The sequence below is a fragment of the Balaenoptera physalus genome (genome assembly GCF_965194825.1).
Source record: "Balaenoptera physalus genome assembly, chromosome: 12".
Lineage (NCBI taxonomy): Eukaryota > Metazoa > Chordata > Mammalia > Artiodactyla > Balaenopteridae > Balaenoptera > Balaenoptera physalus.
Window position 1 is genome coordinate 54,349,115 of NC_138897.1, and position 25,423 is coordinate 54,374,537.

The following is a 25,423-nucleotide window of genomic DNA, read 5'->3' on the forward strand; positions in this document are numbered from 1 at the left end:
TCAAGGATAATGAGAGCCAAGTTTCTGACTTCAGAGTAAGTACTTATAAACATGGAAAGGTTAAGGCTAGGAAGAACCCTAAGATATCAAGAGTCGGAGATATTCATATAAATTTATAGTTTTATAACGTACACACACAGGAAAATAGTTATAGATCTATGTTTGTGTGTTTATATAGATATGTGTACATATCACATACCATACATGTTTCCTAGATCTGTACATCTGACAGGGTCTACAGGGTATCTATGTAATGATACCCTCTTAGCAATGAGCACACTGTAGGCTCTAATCTTGATTTCTGGATATCATCCTCAACTAAAAAGTATACGGTTCCTTGGAGAACTGACTGATTCCAGGGCTGGGAAAGGATGAGTAAAAGCTGGGCCTGGGGGCTTCCCTGGTGGCGCAGTGGTTGAGAATCTGCCTGCCAATGCAGGGGAAACGGGTTCGAGCCCTGGTCTGGGAAGATCCCACATGCCGCGGAGCAACTGGGCCCGTGAGCCACAACTACTGAGCCTGCGCGTCTGGAGCCTGTGCTCCGCAACAAGAGAGGCCGCGACAGTGAGAGGCCCGCGCACCGCGATGAAGAGTGGTCCCTGCTTGCCACAACTAGAGAAAGCCCTTGCACAGAAACGAAGACCCAACACAGCCATAAAATTAAAAAAAAAAAAAAAAAAATTAAAAGCTGGGCCTGGAGTATCTTGTGCCTGAAAGTAAGGACATGCTCAGTGAATGATGGAAACATGATTAAAGGACAGAAGTGCCAGCTGGAAGGGTCTCCCACTCAGGAGCAATTTGAGCAACAAAATAAATAATGATAGTAATGGGTTACAACCTGTTGCATCAAACAGAAATCCACAAGCGCATGTTGATATAAATGAATGCATGAATGTATGAATGTATGAATGAATGAATGAGAGAGAGGAAAGCTCTTCCACAAAGTAGAGTACTAATAAACGTAGAAGAGATGACGAGAATAAAGAATCACCATTTGGCAGCCATCACAGAGGTATCTGATTCACAGGTATCATCTATGGATGCTAAAGTTGCTCTGTGGAGTTTGATGAGGTACGGGATATTAGTATAATGCTATAATACCGTCCTACAAAAAACTAATTGATTACAAAGGGGGAAAGGGCAACTTTAAAATGGAGAGAACTGATCAAGGTTGCCTTTTGATAGAATCAGCTGAGAAGAATGAAGCATCATTTCTATGCATTCCCACCAAGAATGCATGACCCAAGTCAAGTTGTAAGGAAACATAAGATGAACCCAGGTTGAGAGTCACCCTACAGAAGGTAAGGCTTGTACTCTTGTACTCTTGAAACCTGTCAAAGACATGAAAGAAAAAGAGTGAGAAAATCTGACTGAAGGAATCTGATGACAACTGAATAGACACATATTCCTGAATGGGAAAATGGACCATGAAGGAAAAAGAGGGTTGAGACAGCTGGTTAAATCTGAATGGGGTCTGTGGATTAGATGGTAGTGTCATGTTATTCACGTCCTGACTTGGAAGGTTATACAGAAGAATGGCCTTGCTTTCGCAAATACATGCTAGAATGTTTAGGAGTGATGAGACATCATGTCTGAAGCTTGCTTTCAAAAGGCTCAGAGAAAGATTAATTAGAGACAACAGTTCCACAACTTTGTGAATGTACGAGAAACCTCTGAATTCAAAGAAAAAAAGAACAAAAGAAAGAGAATAATGATAACAGGAGTGTGCACCTGTGTACAGAAATGATGCAGATGGAGGAAATGTGGTAAAATGTTAAAAATGGGGAACCCCAACTGAAAAGGAGATGTATAGTTCTGGCAATTTTTCTGTAAGTATGAAATCATTTCAAAATAAATGAATTTTTAAAAAAGTGATTAGTATGTGACTAGGAACAAATATTCTAAAAGGGGAGGATTCCAGTAACATTGGAAATCAAAACTAAAGCGTTTAAAACAAAAAATAACACTAGTATCCAACCCTTAAGACTGCTCCCCAAGGCCTACAAAGAAATGTGCAGCAACAAAATGCAAACTATGATGGAACTAGCTCTCACTCCATCTGGCACTAATGGTCCAGGAAAATGCTTAAAGGAGGAAGAAAGAAAATCAATAATAGCCTTACCTGTTCTCTCTTTTAGTATCTCTCTAACCCATTCCTGCTCATCTTCTATTTTGTTTCATATAATCCTAATTACTCCTAATTTTTACCTATAACATTCATGTCCACTTTCCAAATTTTCCTCTCTCAACTTCAACTTGGCACATATTAAATCATATCCCTAAAAAGACCTTGAAAAATTTTAAAACATTTTTACTTGGGGAGGGGGGAATGGTATGATGCTAAGCACACAGGAATTGAGAATGAGGAGACAAAAGATTATGTCTCATTAAACTAAATTAACTGAAAGCCACTGTACCACACCATCCTGTGGCTGTGAGAGAATTTATTAATAATTTCATTTTAAGAAATCCTTCAGAGAAATCTAAAGGCCTAACAAAACCAAGATAGTCAACAAATGATAAAGCCAATTCTGACCTCCTTGCCAGGCCATGTTCACTCATAAATCACACAGGACCTTACCTTGGCTGCTTTAAGTAACATTTCTCTTTCTTCTACATCCTTTCTCTGCTTCTCCAGTTGATCTAGCTTTTCAAGAAATTTGAGCTGTGATCTGGTGTCATTAGACAGGATGTAATTTTCACTTGCCTGGGGAAAAAAAAGGTCTTATGATGATCCTAGGCAACACATTCTACATTAGGTCTTGTTATAAATCAGCTAAAGACAGTAACACAAACATAGGGAACTAAATTTACAGGAGGTAATATGTTTATTTCTGTTAAGCAAACAACAACAAAATAAGAACTTTAATCATCCTTAAAATTTGAGAGGTGATTAAGCATTGAAATTTCAAAGAGCTTTCCTAGTAAGCTTCATCCAAGGGGAGGAAAAAGGAATTAAGCCAAGCAGATCCTAATAACTGGAAGTAGAAAGCAAGAGAGTGCACCGTTTACCTATAATCTAAATCTTTTTATTTAAACTATCGTCCAGATCAGCAGACCTTAATGATTAATTAAATCGTAGGCCTGTGAAAGACAAAAATAAGAAACAATCATCTCACTGAAAAATATACCTAAGATGAAAGTTATCACCCTTGTTTCTATTGTTGAATTGGTCACCATGCCAAGTGAAGGCAACTGCTATCAAAATACAACATAAGACAAAATGGCAAACACTAAAATCCTAAACCCTGTTGTAAGGATTTCCTTAAGCTATGGACTTGGGCAGAAACTATAGTCAAAGAAATTAAGTATACAATGTATAAATGAGAGTCATAACAGAGAAGTATAATTATTCATCTTCAATGTTCCATAAAATGATAAAATTTATACTGTTTCATTTATTCTGATATTCTACAGTGTAAAACAGTGCTTTACAGTCTAAATATTTCATAATTTTATCTGATATGACCACCTATCTCTCCTCCTTTAATACATGTATGCTTGTTGGGGGTGGGGTGACTTCCTGCCATCTACTCATTTCAGTAATTCAGACGTCCAAGCTGTAGGAGGGAGACTATAAAATAGGAAAACTGAATGTTTTTAAACATTTAGTCCAACGGTCAGTGCGTGGCTTGGAAATCTGGGTACAGCACCATTCCCATCTTTGTTTTATCCCATGCTTATGGTTGATTCAATTAACTGGGACTGAGAGATTTCATATGCCCAAGATTCTTTTTAAATTAAATTTTTATTGTTGGTATTTAACTAGATCAAAAGAGTATTACATAGAATAATGAACAAGGATGTATTAGTGCTACTTATTTTACTTTGTGTTTAATACAAAAAGAATTCTCAAATGTTTTTAAAGTTAAATAATACAAGATAGAATATGGAATACATTATAAGCCAACCATATAGGCATAAACAATAACCAGTGGTTTCTTAAATACTTCATTTTTACCATTTTTGTGTTCATATACCCTGGAGATAATTTACTGACAGGATTTAATTTAAAAGGACAGCAAATGCTAAATTAAAAAGGGGCACAGACTTCCTAAATTTGAACCCAATCTCATTTCCATGCTAAGATTCCTTCTCTCTCTTCCAACTCAGTACAACTGCCTCTTGCTTAATGCATCCTTCCTTTACTCTTACACATCCTAAACAACTGAGTGTCTTCCCTACTTCTACTGAGTCTCCAATTTTATTTAAACAACAGTAACCCCAATCTTATCATGATGCTTCCTGTCTACCCAGCTGGTCTAACTGAAGTCTTTTTGCACCACAGAGTCAGGTGGTTTAGCAGTGAAAATATAAGGACTCAGACCAAACAATAACATCATCAAGTGAATCCCATCTAAAGAAAGTACTACAGCCCCTTTCAACTGGAAAACATGAAGTTTCTCCACAGCCACTGGCACGTAGAAGACTCTAACATATCTTCAGTGGGAAAAAAGCTGGCAGCAAGATCAAAAGCTTTGTATCACGTGTGTCACTTTCTACTTCTTTACTTAAATCTCAGTTTATGGACTATGATTAATTAGAGAATTACGTCTAACCAGGTGAAAGATTATCAAAAGTAGATGGATTTCAAATGGAAAGAGATGGTGGGATTTTGCTTTTAATAAAAGTAGCTTGGGGCTTCCCTGGTGGCGCAGTGGTTGAGGGTCTGCCTGCCAGTGCGGGGGACGCAGTTTCGGGCCCTGGTCTGGGAGGATCCCACATGCCACGGAGCAACTAGGCCCGTGAGCCACAATTACTGACCCTGCACGTCTGGAGCCTGTGCTCCGCAACAAGAGAGGCTGCGATAGTGAGAGGCCCGCGCACCGCGATGAAGAGTGGCCCCCACTTGCCGCAACTAGAGACAAAAAAAAAAAAACCCTCACACAGAAACGAAGACCCAACACAGCCATAAATAAATAAATAATTTAAAAAAAATAAAAGTAGCTCACTTTTGTGAAATTCACGGAGTAAAATTTCCCATACTGTACAGATAAAAATAAATCCTATCAGGGATGAACTAAAATATAAGGACAGGGCTCAATCTGTGACACAAAGATGATTAAAATCAAAGTCTACAAAATAAGTATATAATTTTGAACTAGATCCAAATATAATTAAATGATTATTATTTCTGTTTAAAGAAGGATGATCATGTAGCTGCTTTTCTATATGTGCAAATTCACACAGTGGCATTAGCTGTATTAAGGAATAAGTGTGCGGAAAGGTGGACAGGGGAAAATCAATCAGGATAGGCAGTGTCAAGACAGAAGGTTAAGAAGGTGTTAGCTTTAAGCTAAGTTATTGAGTTTCTAAGTGGGGTAGATACTATCCATTTTGCCTGGGGCAACTAAATCCTTGAAATATGTGTTATTGATATACACTAGAAGAACTACTCCATCTGAAGGCTATACATAATAGAGCTTTGGATGGCATTCTGGATAGTAAACATTACTTGGAAAAATTCTATTCCATACTAAAGGTACATGCTACATTTTGTATAGAAACTGCTTACTGTAAATGAAAGTGCACTCATGTATATCTGAAACAACAGGGTGTTTGAGGCAGGAAAAGGGGAGAAGCCAGATGTGAAAAATTATAAGGCTCTTTAAAAAGTTACAGTAAAAAGACAAAAAGGAAGACTAATCCCCCCACATCCCAAAAGTGAAGGTAAATTGTTATCAATTTAAATTAGGTTACTGCAAATTTAGGATGCTAATTGTAATCCCCAAGGTAACCACTAAGACAATATCTAAAAAATACACACACACACACGCGTGCGCGCGCGCATGCGCACACGAAGGGAATCAAAACAGTATACAACAACAAAAAAAATCAAACAAAAAAGAAGGCAGTAGTAAAGGAGTGCCAAAAAAGCTGTAAGACACACACAAAAACAGAAATAGCAGAAGTAAGTTCTTCCTTAATCAGTAATTACTTTAAATGTGAATGGATTAAACTCCTCAATCAAAAGGTAGAGACTGACAGAATGGATAAAAAGCAAAATCCAACTATATGCTGTCTACAAGATATTGGCTTTAGATAAAAGCACAAATAGGTTGCAAGTCAAAGGATGGGAAAAAAATATTCCATGCAAATAATAACCAAAAGAAAGCAGGGGTGGTTATACTAATATCAGGCAAGACAGACTTTGTGTCAAAAACTGTTAAAAGAGACAGGACATTATATACTGACAAAAGAGTGAATTCACCAAGAAGATCTAACAAGAAGATATACACACTAGACAACAGAGCCCCCAAATATATGAAGCAAACACTGACAGAACTAAAGAGAAATAGTTTTACAATAGTAGTTGAAGTCTTCAATACCCTACTTTCAATACTGGATTGAATACCTATACAGAATATCAATATGGAAATAGAGGACCTAACACTATAAACCAACTAGATCTAAGAGACATATATGAACATTCCTCCCCAACAACAGCAGAATACACATTCTTCTCAAGTGCACATGGAACATTCTCCAAGACAGACCATATGTTAGGCCACAAAACAAGCCTCAATAAATTTAAAATGATTGAATTGTGCTAAGAATATTCTCTGACAACAATGGAATGAAGCTAGAAATCAACAACAGAAGGAAAACTGGAAATTTCATGAATATGTGGAAATTAAACAATATACTCTCAAATAACCAATGAAATAAAGAGATCTCAAGGGAAATTAGAAAATACCTAAGAAGATGAATGAAAACAAAAACACAATGTACCAAAACTTATAGAATGCAGCAAAAGCAGTGCTCAGAGAGAATTTTATAGCAATAAATAAATGCCTACATTAAAAGGGTAGATCTTAAATCAGTAACCAACCTTACATCTTCAGGAAACAAAATGAGAAATGAAAGTAGGATCATTACCACTGACCTTACAGAAATAAAAAGGATTATTAGAGAATACTATGAACAACTGTATGCCAACAAATTAAATAACCTAGAAGAAATGGACAAATTCCAGAAGCACACAAAAATAAATACTGATATTAGGGGTTTTTTCACAGCTTTTTCTGATGATCATATATTTTTAAGTCAGTCCAGCAAATTCTCACAAAGATTTATACAAGTGAGGACCTCAGCAACTATAAATAGTTCTTCCAAAGTTCTAAATGAAGCAGAAAGGAGAGAAAACAGAATGATTTCCTCTAGGAAATTTACCGGTGGTAGAGTGGCTGATCTTCCCTAGATTGCTTTTAACCTATGTGTAGGACATCATGACAATGACCATTCTTGCAAACTCAAAACCTTATAAGGTTACCCATATACCACATTGTACAAAATCTACCTATGAACATCTCTTGATATAGGGGGAAAAGGTTATCTTTTTCAACCCTCATTACCCAATAAATTTGTTCTCCATCAAAACCATAATGCAAATAAATCTAATGCTTTCATCTTGATGATGGCAAGTGATTTGGTTCACACTACTAGAGATAAGATAGGCTATTCTTGCATTTAATTTTTTATAAAAGTGGTCAATATCAATAATGAGTGGCACCAATATTAGCACTCAATGCAATCATTTAACTTATTAAAAGGAACAGGAGTGCTAGCAGAGAACGGATCACTGAAGAGAACACAGCTATCCAATATGTTATCCTTTCTAACATATCCTCCCTCCCACTCAAGAGCTTTAGGAGGAGAAGCCTCAGTCAGAACAGATGCAAATTTCAATGTACAGTGACACAGAAGCTTTGGATACCATTTGAAACCCTATTTTATTTGTCATGTAAGCGTATCTAAATAAGGCAAGTTAGGAATGAGACTTTTATTTTCTACCAATATGAAATATGTCTCGACCATTTCCTTGAAAAAATATACTTAGAATATGAATCCATATCAAAAAACTACCTTTAACACAATAAAGAAGAGACAGAAGAGTTTGTTCTTCTTTAAGGATTTCCTTTACCTTGTAAGTTGTCATTCGATGCTGAGCGACTGTAGTCAGTTTTTCTAGAAGGCCTCGTAATCGCTCCTGTGTTGCATGGGAGATCAAGTTCACAGCATCAGAGTTAAGTTCTGTAATGTCATGCTTTTTACCTGTGGAAGCAGAGAAAATCCATTACGTGTTTTAGTAGTGGCTGATAATTGAAATAATTAGCACAGCAGGTATTCTGTTCCCCCTGGAAGTCATACCCATTATGAATAAAGGTTTGGAGATTATGATTTTCCTGGTAAAGTCACAACTTCAAAGATCTTAGACATTACATTAATAAAACCTAGCCTGAAGCCTCAGAAAATATAGACATTGTTTCACTTAGCCTCTAGACTCATTCTCCTTGCAAGGTCATTTATAGGACAAAGTTAATAAGAACACAAATCAAGTCTAGTGTTCAGGGAGGAAAATGGTAACTGCAGAAATCAGTGCTGTATTCTGTTAATTTTAGTCATTAAAAAAATAGAAAATTACATTTTGCCGTTTGACACTGTTAACAATTTATGACATTTATTTCAGTTAATTCAGATTGTGAGCCTCTGTTAATAACTTGTCTGCATGACACACCTATACTCCTTTTGTCCATTACCAATCATGCTTATTTTGCACTAACTCATGTTCCATAAGTTGACCTGGTAATTAATTTACAAGTTGAAATGGTTTCAAAGCCTCATCATTTTACCCATCAATTTGAAAAATTTCTCTTTCACTATATCTCCTTCCATAAATAAACCAAACTTCTATTCTTCCTTCTGCTAACTAGAAAGAAAGTTTCAGGAAAACAATTTGGACCACATACCCCAAAGCAGAAGCTCATTTATAAGTCAACCTTATCAGTTTTTAAATAGTAATTCTCCAGCTCAGTGAAACAACCTGTATCATCAGAGACCTAACTCTAAAGATAAAGGTAATTAGGTAATCTCATTTAAATGAGCTTTTAAATAGTGCTATTGTGTTTGTTTTTAACATATGTATTTATAGAAATTTAAAATATATTATTGTTTGATTTTGCACTCTATCTGAAACATACTCATATACTCAAAGTGTGAATGAGTATTGCAAAAAACAAGCTTTAATTAAAAGCTAACAATTCTTAAACACATTCTTTGACATTATTCTATAACAAATGTTAAACTTCATTCAAAATGTGGGCTATAGTAAATCACACAGGAAAACCATATAAAATGATTCAGCTTCTCCTATAACAAACCTTCAAAACAAAGCAGTTCATTACTTTGTAGCAAAAATGAATTAATCACCAAGTGATTCAAGGAGGGGAAAAACACTGAAAAGTCAAATCTGCTTTACTAAAACATCAGCATAAACAAAGAGTGGGAGCCTTCTATAGAAGGAATAATGCAATTTCAAAACAATCCAATGATTAAAATTATAATTAAACATAGAGTATATAGAGGATGACATGCCAGTTAATTATTAAAGAAAGTGAACATTTAAGAATATATAGGGTTTGGGGAGAAACTTTGAAAATAATTTCATATGTATTTTATAAAACAGAAACCTATGCTAAAGAAATATCCGTATTTTTAAAATACTAAAAATAAACAAGTGCTGGGAGTTGCAATCAATTCCAGGGCTTAGTGAACAATCAAACATTCTAATATCTTCACTAAACTGATGATAAAACATAACAGAGTTACAAGTTAAAGTCTCACTTTAAAATAAAACACTCCCTTTAGTAAAGTCACCATTAACTGTTTAAGGCAATCTAGTAGGTGTTCGCAAGCTTACTATGTGATTTTTACATAATGTCTGTGTAATTTAATTTAGGTAATTAGCAAAAAAGGAAGAACACTGGCATGTTTACTCCTCTAACATATTCAAGTAAGAAAATCTTCCTCCCCAAATTCTTTGGGTTACTTTATAATTCCTGTTATTAAGAAATGGTCTTGGTTCTGATCTATTCTGTAAACATGGAATTTTATTATAAATGAAAAAATTCCTAGAAATATATAACTCCATTCACTCCATGGTTTTTGTTTTTGTTTTAAAAGCTTAGGTAATTTAGAGGGAAGAAGTTTTGCAATTTTCCATCATATTAAATGACAAGTTGGTGTTTTACCATCAAGAACTGAAAATACAAAGAGTTCTCCTTGAAAGCAGAGGTTAGCAAACTAAATCTGGTCTCTATAGATAAAGTTTGATGGCAATACAGTCTTTTCTATTTGTTCATATGCTGTCTACAGTTGCTTCTGTAACATAACAGCAGAGGTAAGCAGTTGCAACACAGAGTATATGGCCCACAAAGTGGTGAATATTTATGATCTGGTCCTTTGCAGGAAGAAATATTGTCAATCCCTGTCCTAAATGATGGAAAATGCTCTGTCAAACTAAAAGTTTTCCTATCATATAATCAAGGTTTAAATCAAGCTAGAAATAAAATTTAGAAGGGGGGCAGGGAATTGCTAAAACTAAGTATGAATCTACGTCTACTCCACCAGAGTTCTAAATAATTATATGGCTAAAAGGAGTTAAAACACCAGTAAATTTCCCAAGCCATCACAGAAAGATATTTGCTTAGGCTTATTCCAAAGTTAAGGTACCGTCTCCTATACAATACAAAATACAATGCAAAGAAGAAAACGAAAGAGAAAGAAAGAGAGGGAGGGAGGGGAGGAGGAGGAGGAGGGAGAGCTGGAGAGGAGAGAAATCAAACAAAACACAAGCAAACAGCAAACAAACATTTTACAATCAGCTCTTCTGAATTTCTTTCCCTTTGAACTACTGTAAATTCTAGTTTTTCAAGATAAAAGAAGGATAACATATAACCAACTTAAATTAGAGGTGAAAAAAGTGATAATCTGAATAACATACAGTAGGAGCTCACATATTTCTTTATTGAGTAATTGTGAAGTAGACTTAGAATATGTAATAGTAATGTATTTTGAAGTCCTTAAATATACCATGGATGTATCAAAAATCTGAAACCTTCACATTTTTGTGTTAGGCCTTCAACACAGAATGTAAAGGTTCTTAGTCAAGCATACTAAAAGGTCACTGGCACTGGCCCCTCAAATTGGACATGGGTGAAGGAAGAGAGCTAGAAGAGACTCCAATAAGTCCCTGTGTCAGGACACAAGAAGTGAGATAACTCACATGCAACAATCTCTCTCCAATCTGTCTCTTTTTTCAGTTATCACTGCAAGTTTGGTATTAAACAACAACAAAAAAGCTGTTTGGCTCCAGAATAAAACTGGTATGTTCTCTTCCATTTCCTTTCACATACTTCAGGCCACCCAGCAACTACTCCTGGCCAGAGAGAACTCTGATATTCTAGTTTAGTTCTTTTACGGTATGGATGGGTTTGAATTTCAGGATTGAGATGAGGAAAAAGGGACTTACTCTCATTGGCTATTTCTTTATTTCATAAACACAAACTTGTAACAAGTTACATGCCTAAAGCCCAACCAAGGAAGAACAGCACAGAAAAAAATAGTATATCATAAGCATATATTCATTTTTTACACATCTATTCTCCCATTAAGATGAATAAAATATTAACTTCTATTATCTACACCAGAAACCATAGGTTACATGATTTAAGTTACATTAATAATTTTTAAAATAAAATACTTTTTTCTATAACACCCATGAAATCTTGATTACTTCCAGAGCCTTTTTTAAGCCTCAGAATTTCCAGAAAAATCAACCCAGGCTATCTCTTTCGATAGCATTTTCCTTGGAAGAGACAGTCCTATCAGGTCAATAATCATACTTACCAATGTCTAAAATTCTCTTTTGTAGAGCTCCAATGAAAAGAAACGGTTCATCTTTACATGACTGAACAAGTGTGCCCACCAATTCAGAGTTTGTTGCTAAGATGCAGGCATTTTCTTCACTAAGGTTGACCCCTGCCATGGAAGTCACATCATTGATGTCATCTTCATCTCTAATAGAAAAAAAAGAAAGCTTTCAGTGGTGGTGGTATGTGAATGAGTGATTTAAGAGAGCAAAGATGGCTTCCCCGGTGACGCAGTTGTTGAGAATCTGCCTGCCAATGCAGGGGACACGGGTTCGAGCCCTGGTCTGGGAAGATCCCACATGCCGCGGAGCAACTGGGCCCGTGAGCCGCACTTACTGAGCCTGCGCGCCCGTGAGCCACACTTACTAAGCCTGCGCGTCTGGAGCCTGTGCTCCGCAACAAGAGAGACCGCGATAGTGAAAGGCCCGCGCACCGCGATAAAGAGTGGCCCCTGCTTGCCACAACTAGAGAAAGCCCTCGCACAGAAACGAAGACCCAACACAGCCATAAATAAAATAAATAAATAAATAAAAGAGAGCAAATAATTATAGATCTCTCCTTATAACTAAAGACATTATTTTACTCAATTTATCTAAGCAAGAGAAGTAAAGCATGGCTATCTTTCCGTCAGCCTTTAAAATTCATTGGTGTTTCTAACCACTAGTGTACATTTAATATCAGAAAGATGAATCAGAAGCAACTTTAGTCTCCTAGTGCCCATCTCTCCCGCTCTCAGTTTAGTAAATAAGATACTCTAAGAAGGATTTGGAAGTTATACTAAGTTATCCACAAATTGCGGGTAATGAAAGAATGAAATAAAAACAGACTCCTTTGTTTTCATCCAAGATGATTTAAAAACCCCTCAGATATCCCCAGTGCAGTCCACTGTTCCACTGAGGAGCAGGAGAATTCCCCCAATCCCTAAAGGTCCATACCCGTGTAAAAGCCCTTGAGAAGAAGCTTTCTAGACTAGCTATTCTGAAACCATATGGTTAAAACTAGTTTTGTTTTTCCCCTTCAGACTTTTGGTGTGCTCCATCTGTACCAACTGAATTCATTAAACCACCTCCTCAAGCAAGTGGCTGCAAAGGGCTTATATTTAAAATATAAAATTATACACACATATGTAAAAGACATACATATAAAAACACAAAATATGTTTGAGCTCCTTGCATTGTGCCAGCAAAATTAAATAGTTGCTTTTATCTAATAGAATTGCTACATGGCTACAGTACTAAGATGAGTATATATGTTTAAGGATAGAGAAGTGAGAGACAAAAACACTAAAATCCCCTTATGGCATTTTTAACACCCTGTAATAACAAGCATATTACTGATCATAACTCATGTACCAATGCATAACATAATTTACACAAACATGATTATATAAAAAACATATTGTTTCTATTTATTGCATGGGCCAAAAGATAGATCATGTGGTTTCATGTCAACAGATTTAAATTATGAACCTCCTTGCGGTAATGCATTTATGCACAAAAAAGGGAAATAAAGTATAACTGTCAAGCGCTCAAGATATAAAGGCCTCTGGTGTTCAGCTTTAAAAAGCAGCATGTTAGGAGTGAGAGGGCAAGAGCCCCTACTCACACAGGTATGAGAGATTCAAACTAAATGAAAGAAAGTTAAGTGCTGGACATAGCAGTTGCAAGTGAAGAGAAAGAACAATGGTCTCACAATCTGAACACTATATTTAAAAACCTAACATTAAAAGGTGTGTCTCTGTAATGGAGAAAAGAAAAAAAATGTAATTAGTATCTCAAATCAACCAAATGAAACACGCAATATAAATAAACTGTATGGGGACTTCCCTGGTGGTCCAATGGATAAGACTCCATGCTCCCAATGCAGGGGGCCCAGGGTTGATCTCTGGTCAGGGAACTAGAGCCCGCATGCCACAACTAAAAGAGCCCACACGCCACAACTAAAGATCCTGCATGCCGCAATGAAGATCCCATGTGTTGCAACTAAGACCTGGCACAGTCAAATTCATAAATACTTAAAAAAAAAAAACTATATGAAAATGGTTGGACTCCACCTCATCAAATGTCACAGAGGTACTGTCAGAGGGATGGTATGCTGAGAATGGTTCTAAGAATCAATTTACCAACTATGTAAACAAAGAAGTATTCCAGAAACATCTAAACATTTAAAGTCTAAAGTGTAAGACGTAGAGAATGGACATGAGGACACGGGGAGGGGGAAGGGTAAGCTGGGACGAAGTGAGAGAGTGGCATGGACATATATACACTACGAAATGTAAAATAGATAGCTAGTGGGAAGCAGCCGCATAGCACAGGGAGATCAGCTCAGTGCTTTGTGACCACCTAGAGGGGTGGGATAGGGAGGGTGGGAGGGAGATGCAAGACGGAGGAGATATGGGGATATATGTATATGTATAGCTGATTCACTTTGTTATACAGCAGAAACTAACACACCATTGTAAAGCAATTATACTCCAATAAAGATGTTAAAAATAAATAAATAAAATCTATAGCATAAGAACAGTAGAAACCATAAACCTAAAGATGGACCAAGATCTGAGTAAAAAAGTATTTTAAAAGGTCTGAGTAAAAAATATTTAAAAAACCTCAAGTATCAAGAAAATGAAAAGACAAGCCATACAATGGGAGAAAATATTTGTAAAAGACATATCTGATAAAGGACTGTTATTCAAAACATATAAAGAACTCTTAAAACTCAACAATATGAAAACAAACAGATTAAAAAATGGGCCAAAGACCTAATAGACACCTCACCAAAAAGACGTGCAGATGGCAAACAAGCATAAGAAAAGATGCTCCACATCCTATGTCATCAGGGAAATGCAAATTAAAACAATGAGATACCATTACACGTCTATCAGAATGGCCAAAATCCTGAACACTGACAGCACCAAATGCTGATGAGGGTGTGGAGTAACAGGAACTCTCATTCATTGCTGGTAGGAATGCAAAATGGTACAGCTACTATGAAAGACAGTTTGGCAGTTTATTACAAAACTAATGATCCAGCAGTTACACTTCTTAGTACTAACCCAAAGGAGCTGAAAATTTATGCCCACACTAAAACCTGTACATGGATGTTTATAGCAGATTTACTCTTAATTGTCAAAACTTGGAAACAACCAAGATGTCATTCAGCAGGTGACTGGATAAATAAACTGTGGTAAATCCAAACAATAGAATATTATTGAGTCCTAAAAAGAAACGGTATCATACCATGAAAAGACTAGAAGAAACTTAAATGCACATTATTAAGTGAAGTAAGCCAATCTGAAAAGGCTACATACTGATGATTCCAACTATATGACATTCTGGAAAACGCAAATTATGGAGACAATAAAATGACCAGTGGTTGCCAGGCGTTAGCAGAGAGAGATGAATATGCAGAAAACAGAGGACTTTTAGGACACTGAAACATACAGTATCTGTATGATACTATAATGGTCAATACATGTCATTACACATTTGTCAAAACCCACAGAATGTACCACACACCTAGTGAACTGTAAGGTAAACTATGAACTTTGGGTGATAATGATGTCTCGATGCAGGTTCATCAATCGTAACAAACAGACCACTCTGGTGGGGGATGTGGATAATGGGGGAGGCTGTGCATGTGCTGCCATTTTCTACAACGTCCAAATCAATTTTTTGCTATGAACCTAAAACTACTCTAAGAAATAGTCTATTTAAAAAAAAAAGGCCAAGTACAAATCGATGAAAAGTCAGTTCACTCCAAAAGAGAATACCAACCAGTTACTTAACACCTTTAGGACTCAAATTTTTCTTCCTCTAAAAAATGAATAACTTAGATTAGGTACTTTCTAAGGTCACTCTCAGCCGCTTAAAAGAATGAGGCAGCTCTCTTTGGCCAGACACAGAACAAATGCCAAGGTGTATTGTGAAGTGGGAAAAAACTAAATAAAACATAACAAGGTATAGAACAGACTGCACCTTGAAAAAAATACACACACACACACACACACACACACACACAAGCATAACATATCTCTGGATGCACAAGAAATTCTCCTCTGGAGAGGGAAACAGGGAAGCATGGATAGGAAGAAGATTTCATTTATACCACATCATACTCCCTTCTACCCTTTGAATGTTGTAGTGTATACACAGATTACCCAATCAAATGGTTAGTGATATTTTAAAAAATAATATATAAATAAACAGAGAAAGAAAACTGGAGACAGAAAAATATTATGAAGTTTAGACATATGGCCTCATCCTTCCTTTAAAAAAAATCAGAATTGTTTAAGGTACACAGGACATGGCCTTTACACACATGCAGACAACACTGATTGTTCACAATCTCAGCTGTTTGCCAGGTACACAGGCCCTGTAAACTGCACCCTGCTTCCACAGGCGAGTTCCCACATAGCCCCTGCTGAAATCTCACATACAGACTGGAGAGACCAGTACCAGGCCTCCTTACTACCAGTACCATGCACAGTACTAGAATTGAACAGAACTCATTAATGAGGAGACTGCCCCATGTCTTTTAGAATCTTCTTGCAGCCCTTCTCTGAACTAAGAAGGGAGCTAACCACCCAATAAGATTTGTTCTTGCCTACCCCCCCCCCAATTTGGCCCCAAGCTGAACACAGCTCCCTCTAGTTCAGCTGCCAGTTGCTATGGTTACAGAGGGCAGCAGGAATAGAGGAAGACCCCTACTGAGGGAAGAGGAAAAGGTACCACAATAAACAGTACCCGAACCACTTAAAACTTCCTCTAAGAAAGGAGGCAGACTAAAGGAAAGCAAAGACAACACAGTGTTGTAGCAGCATTATTGATAAGGCTAAATATTGTAAGATAGGCCAAGGCAGTAATAAAGGCTTTGATGCTGAGGCGTATTTGTGATTCTGGGTTGGCTCAATTTTAAAGGAAAAGAAAGTGAGAACCTCCAAATCACATCTTCAAGTCTTCTGGTCTAATGCAGTATGTCTTTTAACGAAGGTGCTGTGAAAGATAACCTGTTTCATTTTAAAAGACATACAAAAAGGAAATTTAATAGTGCCTCAGTAGAAAAAGGCTTCCAACTCAAGATTCTGTGGGGAGTAATAGGTTAATATGCAAAAATTAAAGTAGCATTACCCAATTATCATTAATACCTTGCATTTTGGTTTCTGAAACTGATCTAATTCTTTAGCTTTTTATAAAGTTAACCATTGCTTGTGCCTACCTTCTTAAATCTCTTCTACCCTCTTAAGGTCTGTAATAGCACCAGACTAATTTTTATATAGTAGAGAAAATCACATTACTTTCCTATTCAAAAACATTTCATGATCCTATGAGCTCAACCTGATATTCAAGGCCTTCCAAGTAACGACCTTAACTTAGCACTCTTACCTCCCATTCCTCACCATAAAATAGCTCCTACTGATTCTGGCTTTCCTGTTCTAGTCTTTAGCTTCTCTTGCTTTATTATCTTTCAGCTGTCAGTGCCTTATCTATATTCCAGACCTACTTCAAATGCCTACTTTGGAAATGTTGGTTTAACTTATCTTTATACTTTTAAAGCATCTGTCCAATTGCTACATCTTTTGAACTTCCAAAGGTACATTTTGTCTCTATTATGGTAGGTCTTACTCTGTCTTCCAATAATCAACTATTTGCCTTATACTTCAACCAGACTAATTTTATTGATCATATTAATCACTTTCATCACCTATCGCTTCTAGCAGAGTAGTCATAAATGGTACTTAAATATTTGAGGAATTTGTATGCGCTCAGAACAGCATGCTGTTTATCTGTGACAATGTACTGGGAAGTAGAAGAATGGTGGGTAAAAAAGATGAGTCAAACTGCCTACCGTGAAATCCTGACTCTGCCACTTACTGTCTATATGAAATAAAGCAAATTAATTAACCTCTCTAGGCCTGCATCATCAGTAAAATGGAGACAATAACATTCCCTACATCTGAGACTGAGGATTGAAGGAAGCAATCATATCACGAAAAAAGGAGTTCCTTTAATATATAAAGAGCTCCTACAAATAACTAAGGAAAAGACCTAAAATCCAATGGAAAAATGGACGAAACATAGAAACCTTCAGTTAATGAAAAATTTTAAATGACTCAAATATAAGATGTTTTACGCTACTCATAAGAAAAATGTAAGATACAATTTTTCACCTGTTAGATTGGTAAAGTTCACGAGAACATGTGGAAATATGATACCTTAAGCTTTGTTGCTCAGAGTATAATTTGTTAATCCAACTCCACTGAGAGTTATTTGACATTACCTAATTTAAAGTGAATAAACTGCTCTTTCTAGAAATTATGTGAAACGAGAGTCATTGCAACTCTGTTTTCTGAGTACAAAACACTGGAAACAACCTAAATATCTATCATTATGTAACTTTGTTAAAAACATCAAATCACAATGATTATATACTGATATTGAATAATCTGCAAGATTTATTACTACTAAGTTGTAAATATCAAAATGGGTTGGCCAAAAAGTTCATTTGGGTTTTTCCATTACAGCTTATGGAAAAACCCGAACGAACTTTCTGGCCAACCCAATAAAACATCATGTATTGTATACTGCCATCTATGTTGAAAAGAGTCTATCTAGAGAGATATGCAAGAAATTGCTAACAGTGGTTGGCTCTGGGCTGAGAACCTGGGTAGCAGAGGGAAAATGATGCAAGAGAGAACCTTATTTTTTTCCCACCGTATATCCTTTTGTTCCTTTCGAATGCTATACAAAATGTATGTATTACCTAGTCAAATAAATATATAATTTGCTTAAAAGGTATAAACAAAAAATTTTTATTTTAAGAAGATCAAGTTCTTCCTTTAGGTTACTAATCCCTGGTAAAATAAGGTTACCTTCAATATTCTTTTTTCACCACCCTTGGGCATAACCTCGCTACGTTACCACAGCCAGCTTACAAACCCTGCTTTCTTCCTTCTATGACTTTTTTAAAGGTATCTTTCCTCATGGGAAATTCCCTTTCCTCTTTTTAACTCAAACACAGCATAGGATATTGCAGTATTTCTCAAACTTCAGTGATTTTAGGAACTACTTACGAGTATATTCCTTCGCAGTTTATTCAGCATGTAAGCGCAAAGATAATTTATCCTAAATCGCATTTTACTATGAAAAAATCTGGCCAAAAACTATGAAAGACTTCACAATCTCATCTCTAAGTCTTCATTCATGTAATTTCCCTGTGAGGAATGTTTAAGAACCTAATTTCTAACAAGATTTAGCACAAGGCAACTCCTTCAAGAAGATTTTTTTGTTGTTGAATTTTAACCCTAGATTTAGAGTTTATCTGGGCACAGCTCAGAAGGATGTTTCTTCCCTGTCTCCTGACTTTCCAAGATTTTGTCACCAGAGACTGTTTTCTCTCTCTTTAAGTCCTTGCTTGAATGATTAATCATCTATATTATGTCATACTCTATATAACAAGTGTATATCATTGATACACTTGTATATGTAAGGACAGACTCTTAATAAATACATAATGAAACAATTAATTACATATGAAGCAAGGTAGAGCACAAGCTTAATCTACACTAGAGAATCTGATTCTTGCAATAGGAAAAAATGGGACATTAAAGTTGGTGGAATAATATTATCTGTGCAAACAGCATGTAACCTTGTCCTATATTATTTTCTAAGTGCCTTTTAAAGCAAATTTTTTAAAAAACCTCTTAATTCCTAGCTGTTAAAATACCTTCTAAGTTATATAAGTATATATTAATATACACATATATGTATTATTTATCCATAAATATTTTATTATTTCTCTCTAAAATATAAGGACTCTGAACGAAGACCTTAACCATAAGGCATTATCACCTCTTCAAAAAATCAACAATAATTCCTTATTATTATCAAATAGTCAGTCTGTTTAAATAGAGTTAACTATACAAACATGCACAGGTACTGTAATATTTATCACCTCTGATTCTGAAGTACAAAGAATAAAACACAAATCTCTGGCACCCTCTGGTGTTTAAACACTATATAGCTTCCCTTATTCGTCCCAGATGTACTGACAAGCACAACAGAAAATATGACTTACACTGGAAAAAAGTCACAAAAATGTTCTTTTCAGTTAAACAGGTAGTTTTGAAAATACAGGCAGATATCACTCTGTTATTAAACCTCATCCAGTTAAGACAGGATCTAATGCCATACACTATTACCTCCTCTTATTTAACAAAAGAGTCAATATGAAGGGTCTATTTTAAGCTTCATTTTAACAATAACTGAAGTGATATTAAGTATCCAAGAAAGCAAACTGAAAGAAAAGACATTACTATAAAAAGATATGCATAAAACCACATATAACCCAAATAACTAGAACATATTATACAAAAATGAAAAGTGTATCTTTGTGCAAAAATAAAATATATCTTAAAAACAGATTATATCTAAGATTATAGATACTCCTGTTCTCTTTTTCAAAATTCATTATTTCAACAAATTTCTGAATGCTTATTATGAACAAGGCATTGTTCTAAATGTTAGATATACAATGGTAAAGTTATTGTAAACTCTCAGAGATTTAAAAAGGAGTGGGGCGCATAAAGAAGGGTAAATAAATGAATAGGGTAACTTTAGATAGTGCCTCAAGACAGCAGATGTGACTGAAAAAGGAATAAAGAGAGAGGATTTATCTAAACAGATATAAAAACAAATAATGAAAGATAATTGAAAATGCAAAAATATTAACACAGAAATAAAACAAAAACAGCACTAAAATGAAAATCTTGAAATGTACCCTTGTATAACTGAGAATTTACTAAAAGGTAAAGCAGCATTTCAAATCAGAAAAGTAAGGATGATGAAATCTTCAGTAACTGTTGTTGAGATGAGCAACCCAACGGGGAAAAGGTAATTTCTGTTTCAGCTATTTACAAAGATAGAATCAAGAATTACTGAAGATTTTGTAAAGGTCTATTGCATATATGAGGTGTGTATAGATATCTTGGAAGAAAATATAGGAGCACATCATTATGAGCTAAGGATAGGGAAAGATTTTTTAAAATAATGCAAAAGTCAAAAGCTATAAAGGAAGAGACTAATAAAGTTAATACTGTGATTTAAAATCTTCAAATAACAAAAGACACTAAAAACAAAATTACAAGTTAAACAAAAGATTGGGAGAAAAATATTTATAACATATACATATTTATAACATACACAACAAAGATCTACTCTCAGGAATTCCCTGGCGGTCCAGTGGTTAGGACTTCGTGTTTTTACTTCTGAGGGCCCGGGTTCAATCCCTGGTTGGGGAAATAAGATCCCACAAGCCACACAGCGCAGCCAGGAAAAAAAAAAAAAGAAACTATTTTCCAATATATAAGTCTAGAAAGCAATAAGCACTCAATAGCTAAATGAGCAAAAGTAATAAGCTAGAAACTACCTAAAGAAAATACTAATGGTGACACTTATGCTTCAGGCATTAACTGGACTAGATTTACCCATGAGAAATTACATGACATTCTTCTAATTTAGACCAGCTTATTTTCATTCCAGTGTTGGATGCACAGAAGTTGTCAAAAAGATGTCAGTAAAAATAAGCACTGAGCACACTCTAAAAGTAGAACTGCCTCAGGGGCAAATGCCTGTGGCTAGCACTAGTTTTCGGGCCTCTGTTAAAGTGGAGAAACTCTTAAGTCAGGTTCTCTAGAACAGGTACTAATGTGGTCCCAAGTCAATAGTCATCCCTGGTTCCTATGAGACACAGTCACAAATCTTCTTTGGAGTAAAGCAAACTCCATTTGGGTCACCAGGTTTAATCTGATTTACCCATCCACTGAGGTTTTAAATTCAACAATTATATTTTTCACTTCTATATGTCCTATTTGGTTCTTTATCAAATCTTTGTATTCATTTTTTAATAGATAATTGTTACTTGCTAATTTTTTGTGATTCCACATTTTATTTTTAACCATTTTATGAGTTTTTCATATTGAATATTTGATCACCCAATGTTTGAAGTCAATGGCATTCCAATTGTGTTGCTGTTTCCTTTGCTTGGGGTGACTTTTCCTTGTAGGCTTTATCTTTGAAAGTGAACACATGCATACATACCAGAAAAGAATGAAATGACATTATTAAAGTGCTGGAAGCAAAAAAAGAAAAGCCAAACTATAATTCTAATCTCACTCCTGACATCACTGTCTACATAAATAACCTAATTTAAAAATTATCAGAAATAAGAACTTAACAAGGGGGTTGGCATATAATTTTTTTTTAAAAAGCAACCTAGGGAATTCCCTGGTGGTCCAGTGGTTAAGACGCGGGCTTTCACTGCTGTGGGCCCAGGTTCAATCCCTGGTTGGGGAACTAAGATCCACCAAGCTGCGCGGCGTGGCCAAAAATAAATATAAATAAATAAATAAATAAATAAATAAATAAATAAAAAGCAACCTACATTTCTATATACTAGGAACAGAAAAGGCAATTACCCAAAATTTTACCTATAATAGCAACAAAAAGGTGCCTAGGAATAAACCTAACAGATAAACAAAACAAATGGTGGGGTTTCCCTGGTGGCGCAGTGGTTGAGAATCTGCCTGCCAATGCAGGGGACACGGGTTCGACCCCTGGTCTGGGAAGATCCCACATGCTGTGGAGCAACTGGGCCCATTAGCCACAATTGCTTAGCCTGCACGTCTGAAGCCTGTGTTCCGCAACAAGAGAGGCCGCGATAGTGAGAGGCCCGCGCACCGCGATGAAGAGTGGCCCCCGCTCGCCGCAACTGGAGAAAGCCCTCGCACAGAAACGAAGACCCAACACAGCCATAAATAAATAAAAATAAATAAATTAAAAAAAAAAATAAACCACAAAGAGGCCCCCCATCACTGCTCATGAAACCATTGTTTAAAAAAACAAAAACAAAAACAAATGGTGTACAACCTGTATAGATAAAATTATATCACTTTACTGAAAAATGTTAAAGAAAGCATGCATAAATGGAGACATAAATCATGTTCATAGATAGAAGGTTCAAAATTATAAAGAAATCAGCTGAAGGACAATGGACCTATGGGCTCAAGGCCATGTTGGTCAAATTCTAGCAGAGGTTTCTGGTGGAATTTAAACTGATGCTTAAATTTATATGAACAGCAAAACCCCAAGAATGGCGAAAAAAATCAAGAAGAGCAGGGGAAGGGGGTATGAAAGTGGAGGAAGGAGGGTATAAAAGTAGAGGAAGGAGAGGAAATAAAAAAAGAAAGAGGGATAGGTAGGAGACATGCCTTAACAGAGGTAAAATTTATTTTGAAGTTATAGTAAATATAGTAAAAAGTATAGTAAATAGCAGTATGCTATTGGAAATAAATTAAACAGTAAGATAAAATAGAGATTAAAAAAAAAGATTAACAGAATAGATAAGCCCAGAAAAGACCATGCCTATACAGGCACACCTCCCTTTTTTTTTTTTAACATCTTTATTGGAGTATAATTGCTTTACAATGGTGTGTTAGTTTCTGCTTTATAACAAAGTGAATCAGTTATACATATACATATGTTCCCATATCTCTTCCCTCTTGCATCTCCCTCCCTCCCACCCTCCCTATCCCACCCCTCTAGGTGGTCACAAAGCACCAAGCTGATCTCCCTGTGCTATGTGGTTGCTTCCCACTAGCTATCTATTTTACGTTTGGTAGTGTACACCTCCTTTTATTGCACTGCACTTTATTGTGCTTCACAGATAATGTGTTTTTTTACAAATTGAAGGTCTGTGGCAACCCGGTGGTCGAGCAAGTCTACCGGCGCCACTTTTCCAATAGCGTTTGCTCATTTCGTGACTCTTCGTCACATTTTGTCAGTTCCTGCAATATTTCAAACTTTTTCATTATTTTTTTATTTGTTATGGTGATCTGTGATCAGTGATCTTTGATGTTACTATTGTAATTGTTTTGGGTCACCACAAACCATGCCCATACAAGATTGCCGACTTAATAGGTAAATGTTGTGTGTGTTCTGACTGCTCTACCAACCAGCCATTCCAGTCTCTCTCCCTCTCCTCAGGTCTCCCTATTCCCTGAGACATGACAATATTGAAATTAGGCCAAGTAATAACCCTACAATGCCTCCTAAGTGTTCAAGTGAAAGGAAGAGTTACTCATCTCTCACTTTAAGTCAAAAGCTAGAAACGATGAAGATTAATGAGGAAGGCCTGCAGAAAGCCAAGATAGGCCGAAAGCTAGGCCTCTTGTGCCAAACAATTAGTCAAGTTGTGAATGCAAAGGAAAAGTTCTTGAAGGAAATTAAAAGTGCTACTCCAGGGAACACACAAATGATAAGAAAGTGAAACAGTCTTACTGCTGATATGAAGAAAGTTTTAGTGGTTCTGGACAGAAGATCAAACCAGCCACAACATTTCCTTCAGCCAAAGCCCAATTCAGAGTCAGGTCCTACCTTTCTTAATTCTATTGATTCAAAAGCTAAGAGAGGTGAGGAAGCTGCAGAAGAAAAGTTTGAAGCTAGCAGAGGTTGGTTCATGAGGTTTACGGAAAAAAGCTCTCTCCGTAACATAAAAGTACAAGGTGAAGCAGCAAGTGCTGATGTAGAAACTATTGCAAGTTATCCAGAAGATCTACCTAAGATAATTAATAGAAGTGGCTACACTAAACAACATACTTCCAATGTAGACAAAACAGCTTATACTGGAAGAAGATACCATCAGGATCTTTCATAGGTAGAGAGGAGAAGTCAACCCCTGGCTTCAAAGCTTCAAAGGTCAGGCTGACTCTCTTGTTAGGGATTAATGCAGCTTATGATTTTAAGTTGAAGCCAATGCTCATTTACCATTCTGAAAATCCTAAAATTAGGGTTCAGAATCCAGCAAAGAAAAGTACCCTAAGCCTTAGTTGAAATACCTGAGGTACTACATCCTGGAGTCAGGGAGAACCAAAGGGACATGGAGTCTTGGAAAGATTACAGCCTAGATTTGAATTCAGTTACTGACTAGATGAAGGCAATCTGCTCCTCTCCTGCCAACCAGGAAACTGGATAAATTCTCTTTCAGGAGGTAATTAATCCAAAACTCCTATAATTATTTTTTACACATATTTGACACTGACTCAAAAATTACTAAGTTCATACCAAGAAACAGGACTTAAAAGCCAAATAACAGAAACAGACTTACAGACAACCTGGACGTTGGGAATATTAGGTATGAACTTTAATATAACTATGACTAATTGTTCAAGAATGCAGAAGATAATTCCAATAGAGAACAAAAATCTATTAAAAAAGAAATGGAGGTATGGTTTCTGGTAATGACAGAGTAGCTTAAGTAATCATTACAAAATCAACATACAACTTCTTAAAAAGGTAACCATTTTTAAAAATGGGAAAAAGGCAACCAGAAACTAGAGAGAAGTCAACCCTTGAAATATGGTAACAACGATGGGTAAAATTTGTGAGTTTATGTCTTTTGGCCTGAAAGCACTCTCCAGCCTGTGCAGCCGTATTCTTGGTGTCAGAGGACAGATTTTAGTGTTGAAAGAGCACTTGGACAATTAGGGAAGATACATCAGAATGTAAGGCTCCACAGAAGAGTAATCCCTCAAATCTGCATATAAATCTGACCTAATCATTGACTGATGGAAGAACTACATATGCCCCAGGGGACACTCCAGGCAGTCTAACAAAAACAGCAACAGGAAGGGGAAAGAACCGAGTGAATATTTCAGCTGC

General features: G+C 36.1%; 1 protein-coding gene across 9 annotated transcripts in view; it reads right to left on the bottom strand.

The window, feature by feature from the left end:
• Positions 1-25,423, bottom strand: part of TAF4B (TATA-box binding protein associated factor 4b) — a 141,367-nt gene that overhangs the window by 75,252 nt on the left and 40,692 nt on the right. For all 9 annotated transcript variants that reach the window (XR_014251500.1, XR_014251501.1, XR_014251502.1 and 6 more), the window contains 3 exons: positions 11,689-11,858; positions 7,925-8,055; positions 2,582-2,707 (listed from right to left, as the gene is read on the bottom strand). Coding sequence is in view for 5 of the 9 variants with exons in the window: in XM_082416039.1 (XP_082272165.1) it covers positions 2,582-2,707; positions 7,925-8,055; positions 11,689-11,858 (427 nt within the window). In the remaining 4 variants the exon portion in view is untranslated. The remainder of the gene's footprint in view (positions 1-2,581; positions 2,708-7,924; positions 8,056-11,688; positions 11,859-25,423) is intronic.